The sequence below is a fragment of the Phoenix dactylifera genome, chromosome 1 (assembly GCF_051530095.1).
Source record: "Phoenix dactylifera cultivar Ajwa chromosome 1, Ajwa_hap1_PhDact_Kaust_v1.1, whole genome shotgun sequence".
NCBI lineage: Eukaryota > Viridiplantae > Streptophyta > Magnoliopsida > Arecales > Arecaceae > Phoenix > Phoenix dactylifera.
In genome coordinates, this window is record NC_143190.1 from 17,453,602 (window position 1) to 17,465,435 (window position 11,834).

Genomic DNA, 11,834 nt, shown 5'->3' on the forward strand with positions numbered 1-11,834 from the left:
ATACGGAAAGCAAATGATTTGAAGCAACTTCCCATATAAAGCCGCATATTTAACAAACCTATCTGGGGGCATTTGATGGAGAGCATTACAGCTTTTTGCTTATAGATGGCATGTCGGCTAGCAAAACCAGTTTGGAAGCTCCATCCACAAGACAATATCGATCTGTTTATAACTCAAGGTCTGAACAAACTTTAAGTTCCATGCAGTATCGGTAAAAAAATTTAAGAAATAGCAGCTCGTAAAACCGGCAAACGATAAGTCCATCCATTAAGGATATTTACATGCCACTATGCAGTTTATCAGGCACTTGGATAAGTCCAGACAACTAAAAACCACTTTACAAAATGAGGGCTGCAGATGACATATAACAAGAGCATAAAAATCAGCTAAAATCAATGCAAGAAAAAGAAACATAGAAAAGATAGGACCACTCTTTGATGGGCATCGTTGCTTTAGCCCATCCATCTCAAATAGACAGCAGCTACCTATAATGTAACACACTTAATCCAAGTTAAAGGAAAGGACAGCCAGCCCTCCACCAAGTAACTCTCCATTCTCTATACGACAACTGCTGGTGTTAGGTTAAATGCTGCTATCGGATCCAATGGCCACGAAAACTCAGGGACTGTCTCCGTTGCTGCTAGTGGCAGTACCGCTGCACTCACCTCCTTGAATGGCTCTGTGTAATGGAGCTCAATCTGGAGTCGGTGATGGAGAGGTGTCGAAGACATCAGCCCCTTCTTAATATCAGCCTGCAGTTCCCTAATTGGGATCGCGGCTAAGAAGCTCTTGATGTACTCCTTGCAGGACTCTTTCCCCCTGCAGACAAGCTCCCCCTCCGAAAATTCATTTCCACTATGCTGCTCTTGCGTCAAACCATCCGCACCACCAGCTCCTGTGGCCTCACTATTAGCAGTCTTCTTCTCGCCAGAAAGTTTGTGAATTGTTGTGCTTTCATCAAACTTCAGAATGTAAGCCTGGTCACACCCTTCATAAAGCCTCTCACCAAGTGTGTCTACTATATAATAGGCATCATGTTCAACTTTGAGAACAAAAAAGTGATCGTTCCAGCTCACAATATAGAGGTGAGGACTTCCATCGGTCGGAAAATCTGGTCCACCTTGGTTGATCTCGTCCCAGATGTTGTCGAAAGACATGGCACCATTCAGGAAGTCAAAGCCACTGTTATCATCACTGCCTTCAGGGTGAAAGAACCCAATGAAAGACTTCCTTGGAACAACAGAAAGTGGGCGGATCTCCGCCTGAAGAACTGTTTCAAGATCAAAATGCTTGTCAGGGAAGCACTCCCGGTATGTTTGGTTCTCACAGAGGTTCCTCCACTCACGAGAACCTTCTCGAATAAGGCTGTCAAACTGAGACTTGATAGGCATCATATCTCGGTTTCTTTGAAACCAATCTGCAATGACAGCAACTAGAGCTGTGCATGCACTTTCACCAGAAGCTCGCTCGCTCCTCTGGTCAATCGATGCAAAGAAGACCTGGGTGGAAAGCTTCATGTGACCATCACGGCTCACTAGGTCCTTTGACTCCCAGCTGCCTACCACAAAACTGTCATCACCAAAATCAGAAACTGATGAGCGATTTGTAGCACCATCTTCGTCCACCTTTTGTCTCTGCAAACAAAATCAACCAAGAGACTTAAAATTCCTCCTCGCTACTTCCTATCTATTTATGAACAAGAAAAAACAAATAAATTGTGACGAATCCATACAACAATGAATACCCACATTCAACAACCTTCTCTATACCTAAAAGCAATCTAAGAGGCCGCCTATTAACATTCTTATAACTCAAAAAGATGTTAAAAGGACAGTTTCTGCATTAAGAAGAAACATAGCATAGCAAATCCGAGATCAAAGAACAACAATGAGTTCAGCTAAACATGTCCTACTTCTATCACATAGAGAGATTATGACAAGGCAATAACAAAATATAGCAGCAAAGAAGCATACCACCACAGAGAGAGATTCATCAGAAGAGCTCAGCAGCCGACGGTCATAGTCAATGTCATCTCCTCCCTCTTCTCCATTGGTTTTCTTTAATAGTGGCTCGCCTTTGGCCTTAGGAGATCTAAAACTTAGCTTCCTCTTTTTCCATGGGAGGATACTCCTTTTTGAAGTCTGCAACATAGATTGTTCAGGAACAGGTGATGCCGTCTCCTCCACATGTGAATAGCCCACATCAGATCTTCGATGACTATAGTAGACCCAGTCCTCGTATTCCCCATCTGTCCTCGCATCACAGTACAACGAACCCCCAACACAGTTAGCAGATGCCAATGTGCCATAACTGAACGACTTCCTAATACTAGAATCCTCTTTCCCATCTTCCAGTTCTCCTTCATCAAGATCATCATCAACAGAGTCCGTGTCAAATGGGTATGTTTTTTCTGCATCGTCACTCCTCGCAGAGCACTTGCCTTCACTACCTTCATCATCCCGGCATGCCTTTTTAGACTTCCGGGTTGACACAAACTCTGTAAGAATTTTCACCTTTCTCAATCCCGCTTTAAGAGCCGAAAGCTCATCTTTCTCTGAAGAGAGAGCATCTCCAGATGAAGGGGACAATGGAGCAGGCACTATTGGCCTCTGCACCATCTCTGGCAATTCCTGGGATGTTCTCAATTCCAATAAGCCAAGAACCAGCTGGAACATGAATAGCTTCCCAAGTCAGAAAAACTATGATTTCAGTGGAGACAAAATTTTGAAACCTCAGATCAAAACTGGGAACTAAATACACATATAATAAAATCAACAATGTATTAAAATGATAGTACAATTATGTTACAGAGTACCGGAATGATCACCATAACTATATTAAGCAGCATTAGCCTTCTTGTAGTAAACTAACTGGGAATCATATGAGCAATCTTGTTCAGGAAAATACAAGAAGAATGCTCAAGAAATATCATTATGTCGTACCATGCAATAAGGTATCACAGCATAATAAATAAATTGACGTACACGAAGTGATGGAGGAGACCCAGTAGCAACACCAGGCAGCAACAATGGAAGGTTCAACTCAATCTCTCCTTCAGCTGAAGTTGTGAACTCTGCCAGATTGAATGAAGCCATTCCAAGAATAGATGCCTTGTTTTTCGATCCTTGGTTCAAACCCTAAAACACAAGAAAAACGAGGTCAATACGATATATAAACAAGATATGCATGCAACACAGACACACTCACACAAAAGGGCCAAACGATGAGACAATGAGCACATTTGTAATACAAAAATCAGCTATTAGCATGTTTCCCTCTAAGGCCCTGTTTAGGAAGTTCCTGACAGATCCAGCAGGATCATCCTGGAAGAGAGCAGGAGAAAGGAAGGGAAGAGGAATGAGACCAGGAAAGTGAGAGGAAGAGGGAGAAGGAGAAGGAGAGGATAGGTGATTGCAAGTGCCTGTCCCCCCAGGGAAAAAGAGAAAAAAGAATTCAAGAGGACTTTTTCATTTTAATCCCACTGTGATAAACCCTGGTGACCCCTACATTCTCTCTCTCCCTCTCTCATGCCCTCCTCTCCCACCCCAATGGTATTTTCATGATGATCCAGCAGGATGCAGTGGGAGTTTCAAAAAAGGCCCTAAGTTGATAAAATGATTTCAAAGCCCAAGATGAACTTAAACAATGTTATTCAAAAGATTCATTTTTCAGCGAACAATTTGAACTTGAATGTCTCAATTCAATCATAGAACTCAAGGTTTGAAATACCAGGAATAAATGCTAATTATTTTTGGTTATTTTATTACTTTCTTGCAACATATCTTCAGTTCATTTGTAATTTAGTCATGACTTATTCCATTGCAGTTTTTTAAGTTATCTTGTTTTATGGATAGCGATAACAAGATGAAAAGGATGAAATGTTTTTGTGAAGAAAAAATGTTTAGAAACTATGATTGTAGAAGTTGCTTAAATAAAGTAAGTTTCCTATGTTTCAGTTAGGGTGAATGAGAAGGTCCTTCAAAGGGAAAAGGTGATGACCATGTGCAGGCATCAACTTGGGTGAACTTGTGCATTTATGAATTTGCGCATGACTGGCCACGCATCCCACAAATCACATTCATGGAACCTGCAGGAGGCCAGTTGAGTGCTATCCATGGCGCATGCACAGATTTTGGAAGGCTGGCTACAAAATAATGATCTTCAGTGATAGTCCTTTTTACATTTACAAAAGATTTTATAGCTGGTTATTGTTGTTTAGCAATAAGACTAATGAATCCCTGAAAAGCCCGAATTACAATTTCCAAATTAAGAAGAAAATTCCAGCCCTATGATCTTTCCCACAATGTCATAATGTAATTTCTATTTTTAGGCTCCCTTTCTTTAAATACCCAAACCTCTATTAAATATAAAAAGGCTCAAAATTTTTGGGGGAGGGAGGATTCTCAACCAAGGACAGAATCGTGTTTTTAAAACTAAACAACATTTAACAAAATAAAAATTCTAACACTTTAACCTCTTGGTCCGAACTCTAGATTATGCATCAAGATAAAAATTTAGATACTTTATAAGGACTTGCAATCATAAGTGCCAAAAAAAGGCTTAAAGGAAGGGGAAAAAATTCATAAAAGATAAAATTAGAAACCTTTTTTTCCCGTTGATAATCCAAAGAATATCCATATTGGAGAAGAGGAGGCATCTAAAAGAAAAACTTTTCAATCAACAAAATTTTTGATGGATGGAAGATTGATGCCAATAAAAGGGAGAGTAAGATTGAAAAATCAATCATCTTCTCAAGCACATCAAACAGAAAAAATACCAAAGAAATACATGCCAAGATAAATATTCATGGAAGGACAGAAAAGATCATTGACCTTGCAAATAAAAACCCTAACTTCCAGCTGTAAGATGTCATTTGTATTAAATATTTAAATGTACCAAAAAGATGGAGAGAGAGAGAGAGAGAGAGAGCATTAGCTGTCACAAATTGGTCAAAAAAATCAGATAGAAAATCTCTAACATATAATCAAAAATGTGCATATAGGTTGCAGCAAAAAAAAGCCAACTATACTACTCAAAATAGAAAAAAACATGCATCTAAGGAGAAGCTAAACCTCCTTAATAGAAAGACAAATTACAAAGAAAACAAAAACAAGAGAACTGAAAACGAGTAAAATATAACAAAGAATTCAATTGAAACATCAAAGGGCTAAAATTAGTACTCACATTGAAGACGGCGAACGCGATCTCCCACGGATGGAAGGAGTTCTCCCTGTGGACCGTGAGGGAGCACACACTCTCGAACTCCTCGTCCCACTCCACCGACCCATCTCTCACCTCCTCCTCCCTCGTGCAGTTCCTCTTCATCGTCCGCCGCAGCTTGCTCAGCGCCGCCTTCGGTCCCTTCCACCGCACCTCCGCCGTCACCCTCTCCGCCGCCTCCGCCTCCACCCCTTCCATCCGCCGCAACACCAGCCGCACCTGGAACTTCTTGGACATCAGCGGAGGCCACGGGCGCCACCTCATCATCCTCGCCACCATCCCCGCCGGAAGCTTGAACCCTCCTCCTCCTCCTCCTCCTCCGCCGCCCAAAAACTCCAAAACTCCACCAAAACGAGCCCCGTAACCTCGAGCAAATCCGCGTCTTCGCAGCAAAGTCGGCAAAGAAACCCGGAAACTGGTGCAGATCGCTCGCCGGAAGGGATTTGGGGGAGAAGATCTGGGGAAAGACCGGCGAAGACGGGAAGAAGAAGGGGGAAACGCGAGGGAGACGCGGATATACCGGGAAGGCGATACGGATTTACACAGTAAGTTTACAAAAAAGAAAAGAAAAAAAGAGAACAATAAAACGAGAGAGAAAGGGCGTTGGAGATCTCCGAAACCACGGCCGGTTTTATCTTCTCGTTTTCTCCTTTTTCGGATCTTCCTTTTATCTTATCTCCTATTTAACCAAAGGGTAATGGCTGAGCTAAGAGCAGTGAGGCCAACCTGGGTATCTTTGCAATTACTAAAATGACCCTAAATTGAAACTATTAATTATTATAGAGGCTCGGATTCCTGAAATGTCGAGGGGCGCATTTCAGGAAACGGGTGAATTTCTTAAAGGGGTCCTCAATTCGACGGGGGACTTCCATTGGGGATTATGATCCAACGGTTCATATTGAACTGATGACGTGGGGAGATAAGGATGGGAAGTGGGGTAATTTGGTAAAAGAAGTAAATCCACAATACGCGCAACCTGATTTAGTAAAACAAATCATCCGGATATCAGAAATTATTGGATACCATTAAATACTTGGAGGATATGACCAAAAACGGTTGGCCTTGGAGCAACAAAGTTATTAACACGGGATATGTTTTGTATTTGGCATTAAAACATTTCCAAAAATATTCAAAAAAATGATCATCAACAATTCATAGAGCCGTAGTAGACTTAAAGCTACCAAATTAATTATCCACGAACTATCTTTAGTTTGTTTTAAGATAGAAGTAACAAAAAAAAAAGGAATTTCTATGGGAACATGATAAATTATTATTTATTGATGAGATAAGCGATGGAGGAGGTTTATTGGGCATGCTTCATTCGTTGTACATGGTTAAATAGCACTAGGGAATTACAATTGCATGAAAAAAAGTTAGAGATACACTTTACAATTACAAATTCAATATATGCTTACAACAAAATGATTATAGGAGACAATTAGTGGCACGGCAAATATTATTTCCAATGGCATCAAGCATGGCCCACAAGTGTGGTTCAAGCTTAAAAAATATTATAATTAGGGATGGCAGCCGGACGGTTTTTTTTGAGTATCTGACCCATCTCGAACCTTAATAGGATTCATTTAGCAAAATTTTATAGGACACGTGATGAATTTCTCCTTTTTTGATGGGATGGTTTGAAACTTTTGGGCAAATTCGAATTTCCAATGGGTTCGGATAATAGAATTTTAAACGGATTCGGATACGGATAGAGCAAATTATGCGGGTACCTAATCTGCTACCATTCCTAGGTATAATGAGCCATTATTCGAATAATCCAACTAGATGCAACTTATAGTTAAGTAATAAATTTTTGTTCGTCTTTTTTTTTTTTTTTTTGCTTTCTTGGTAGAAGAGACCCTATAGATAATGGTCTACACACTATGATGTATTCCTCTCCCATATAATCCTAAGTCCTAAACCTCACAAAATCTTATGAAAATGGAATTTGAAGTAGAGGACTCGTGGTATATCTATTAAAAACTTTACCAACTTGGTCATTCATACCACTTACTTGGACATGATATTGAGATTATGCCAAGTTAAATAACTTGGAATTAGCCTATAGGATTTAACTATGCACCATTATTAATCGAAATATTTTGAAAGTAGAAAAGCCCTAATAAGAAGCAAAAGTTTTCTTTGAATGTGAATTTTGTGGCTAAATCCTTGTGACTACATAGTAGGAGATTAATAATGATGGTAGCATTATACCACTACCACATCTCATCATGCGAGCATAGATTTTGGCAATAGAGAACACTTAATCTACATGAATATAATAACGAAGCACACTATTATAACCCAATAAAGTAGAACAAATACAACATACATACAATATGGAAACCTTCTTGTAGACTACATAAATTAATTTTAGAAAAATATTTGGTCATTATTTATACTTCATAAATAGATTCTAAAAAGTATTTGGTGTCATATTGTATTTTAGAAAGAAAAAGTATGGTATAAAATCAATAAAATATTAGTTTATGGAATAAAATTGAGTTTACATGTATTAAAACAATGGAATAGATTTAGCTGCATAAGATATTAGTAGAGGCATCATTAAAATATACTTTTTAGATGGATTATACTAGCACATATTTAACATATGTAAGTTGTAATATAAATTTAAATTAATATTATTGCATATATAATCAATTTTTATTTGTTAGGAAAATTGTAATTTTTTGTCCATTTATAAGATAAATTTAAGTTTATTTTTTTTTAATCATCTTAAGAAACGCTCAAAAAGTGTTAATAGTTTCTATGCTTTTAGATCATTAGTACATTGAGAATAGAACAAAGAGATAAAAATATCCTAAAACTTCTAATATAGTTTTCATCAATGTTTCATGAAAATAATTATATATTTTTTTGGCTTAGAGAGGATATTATCAAAATATCAAAAATTAATAGATGCAATATTGTAATAAGATATCTTGGGAAATAACTAGCTTTTTAGAAACTGTGAAGAAAAAGTTAATATAGGATATGTTTTTCATTTGTATTAGAAAACTTCCAAGATTGTTTGAACTTAATGATCCATCAACAATTCATATATTTTGTCTACAAAAGACACTATATCTTGTTGTTTCTTTATTTTAGAATAGAACGAAGCACAAGATGAGGTATCTAAAAAGTGGGAAAGTACATTGGTGGTGATTATACTAAAAATGAAAAGAGACATGAATGGATAAATAGCTAATTTCCATATTTCAGAATATGCTAAATAAATTAAGTGCTATTACTGAATAAGAAGAGTTTATGATAATACATTAGATCGAGGAGATTTCATGGGCATGCATTATGTTCTATGAGTGATTGACTAGCAGTAGACAATTACAATCACATATAAGATGAGAGATCATTTGCAATAACACTTTTGCAAAAAGAAATGATAAATTACTTTATTGGTACAATTACAAAATGTGTTTCTATCAAAAACAGTCACACAAGGTGATAATTTGCATGGAAAGCTTGATTTGCAATGTTATCAAAGCATGGCTGATGTATTTAGGTTAAGTTCAAATAAAATACAATTAGCCGTAGTTTAAATAGTCCAAATAACTGCAATTTATAATTGATTTGTAGGTGTTTATTCATGCTTTTATTTTTGATAGAAGAGATCCATAGGCAACAAATTGCATAATGGGGGTAGTTCTCCCCGAGATATCTTTAACCCTCCAAAACCTAATGAAGGCAATATATGAACCTAAGTCTCTTGGTACAACAACCAAAGACATCACCAGCTTGACTATTTATACCAATTATAGAAACATAGTTTTATGGTGGCATCAAATTAAATAATCAAGTCCTAGGCTATCGGACCTAATTATCGACCACTTTTTTACCCAAATATTAAGAAAATAAAAAAAGCCTAGATGCGAAAAAGAACATGGATATGCCTATCAAAAATATAAAGGAAACTTAGAAATATTTAATTTAATAAAGAAGACTTGAAAATTTACATGTATAGAAATTTTGTGTCCAAATTGTTGTAATCTTATATTGATAAAATGTTATAAACATAATATTATGTCCCACTATGAGGTTTTAGCAATCTACATGCATATATTATTGAAAAGGACATTGTTGTAATAAGAAAAAGGCAGCATATTTGTTGTATATATCACATTGATCATAGTAGAGATTTCCTCTCGATTATATAAAGTGATTTTGATAAACAATTAAAATTTATTATTTTTCATAAATCATAAAATAAATGTGATATTAAATTAAGATTGATTTAGATATTTATTTGGTGGGTGTCATGGAATCAAAAACATGTTAGCTTATACACTAGAATTGAACTTTAAGTCTTTCCATGTTCGCAGACATTAAGAAAACATGATAATTTAGCTACGAAGATGTTAGTTGAGCCATACTTGAAATACTAAATTCTAATTGATTATACTAGTTATGTAGTTAACATATAAACTATAAGATAAACTAAAACTAATTTTTTTATCATATATGTGTGTGTGTGTGTGTGTGTGTGTGTGTGTGTGTGTGTTTTATATGATAGAATAGGAAATGATTTTCTTCAATTTGTTCAACTTGAAGCTCTTAAAAGAATAATGAAAAATAAGAGAATTTCAAAAGTAGGGTGTTAGATCCTCTTTTGCTTCATTAATTATTTGATAGAGATTATAATGCCTCTATTTATATTAGTGAGGTATGCCAAATAAAATCTAGGTCATATTACTCTTCTAGTTGGAAGAGGTCTACAACTTTCTACAATAGTTATCACTAGTAAAAATAATCATAAGAAAAGCTAAAAAAATTTTAGAGATAGATTTTGACTTGTATGTCAACTTTGTATGCTGCTATTTTGCCTAATTTTTCTTGGATTATGAGATATTCTTAATCGAAGTTTTTTCTAGAAAAAATAATTTAATTTGCTAGATATATTTTATAACCCAAAAAATAATATTTGCCCTCAATCGCTAGGTACACCAAACCCTTTAAGGATGGGCTAGCATTTTATATCTCAAAAAATTACCTAGAATAAAAGGGGCAACTCAAACAAATGTTGTACATGCAACTAATAGTCTATGAAAGTTTACGATTGGAATCGAGCCTTGGATATGGTAGATCTTGCATCAAAACCATATCTAGACCTACTCGACATAGTTAAGGTGGTCTACAATGAGTTTGATATTCTTCTTTGATCAATTTTGATATTATATATTTATGACTTTTCAATTTGTTACGAAAAATAAAATATTTTCATCCATTTGTATGGAAATTATATGTCTATAGTATTTTTCCAATACTTGAAAAAATTTAAAAAGTGCTCAAAGTAGCGTAACTTAATACCAAATTGAAAGATAGCATTAAACTTATGTTACCATTAACTGAGATACTAATGAAATTCAATAAAAACTAGTTCTCTAGTGATTTCTTGATGGATATTTAAGATTTTCTTCTGCATATTTTTCAATATTCTTATTTGTTTCAGGTCAACGGTTCTTATTTGCTGATTTCAGTACCTTTCTTAGCCAACATTTTATATTCTATTAATGTTTCTTATATCAATTTCCCCTTATGGCAATTATTTGTCAACAACTAGAACCCGTAACATTTTTTAAAAAATAGTTAATAGAGTATTTTCTTGTTATTACTTAAAATTTTTAAAATTATCTAAAATCAAAGATCCATCATTTATCTTTATAATTTTATAAGATAAGTTATTATTTTAAGATAAATTAGTAAAGTAATATAAGATAATTGATAATAAGAAGTACTTTGATTCTAGTGTGAAAGAAAAGCTAGACTACAATTTCAGTTTAAACCAAATTACAAGCTTGGTAATGCATCATTCTTGCTCAGAAAAGGATGCATAAAGAGGCAAAAATTTGGTAAAAATACACCCAATAAATAACAAGGTATTATAAAAAGGATGGTAAAGAATTGAAAACTAGATATGGGAGGTTGTGGGGGAAGATTACAAAAAATTATTAAGATATTAACAAGAGGAATGATGATTCAATGCAAACCGGATGCAAACAAACATGAATAAATTTTAGGAAACAAGGGAGAGAAAGAGTGAAGGGATTTTTTTTTCAACCTATTGAACTCTAAGACCTTCTCTTTGGTTTTCATTGAACTAAACTTGAGACTACCATTACCATCTTACCATTTTGTGTGTGTGTGTGTGTGTGTGTGTGTGTGTGTGTCTGTATTGCAAATGCTTATAGAAAAAGATTGTATTGTCGAGTTTGTTTGTTTGAAATTTAATGCCTGAGATTTAATAATCCAAAAAGTCTCTTAAAAATTTAATAGATAACAAAGCAAATTCCTCATTGCAGTTTGCTAGAAAAGTGGTTCTCTCTAATCACCGCTGGGAACAAACCTGATTTATAAAAAGCATGCATGAGAAAACAAGTACAAGTCAAACATGGTGGAAAGTAATTAATGCAAGTTATATAGCCTATCCTCTTTATATTTATAAATTTTTATATACTACATGTATGCAGTATATATTCGTACTTGGATTATCGTGTATTACGTGATGGCCTGGGATTGGCAAATGTATTCCAAGGCTGCTGTCCCATGTATGGCACAGATCCTGTTTCATCATAGGTCATCATGCAAAACATGAATGGCCA

General features: G+C 35.6%; 1 protein-coding gene across 1 annotated transcript; it reads right to left on the reverse strand.

The window, feature by feature from the left end:
- Window positions 1-220: 220 nt before the first annotated feature.
- Window positions 221-5,992, reverse strand: LOC103714424 (uncharacterized). The gene is made up of 4 exons (XM_008801665.6): window positions 5,185-5,992; window positions 2,985-3,137; window positions 1,974-2,666; window positions 221-1,634 (listed from the first exon to the last, which is right to left on the reverse strand). The coding sequence occupies exons 1-4, from the start codon at window positions 5,497-5,499 to the stop codon at window positions 558-560; spliced, it is 2,238 nt and encodes a 745-aa protein (XP_008799887.3). The 5' UTR covers window positions 5,500-5,992; the 3' UTR covers window positions 221-557.
- Between the last annotated feature and the right edge of the window lie 5,842 nt (window positions 5,993-11,834).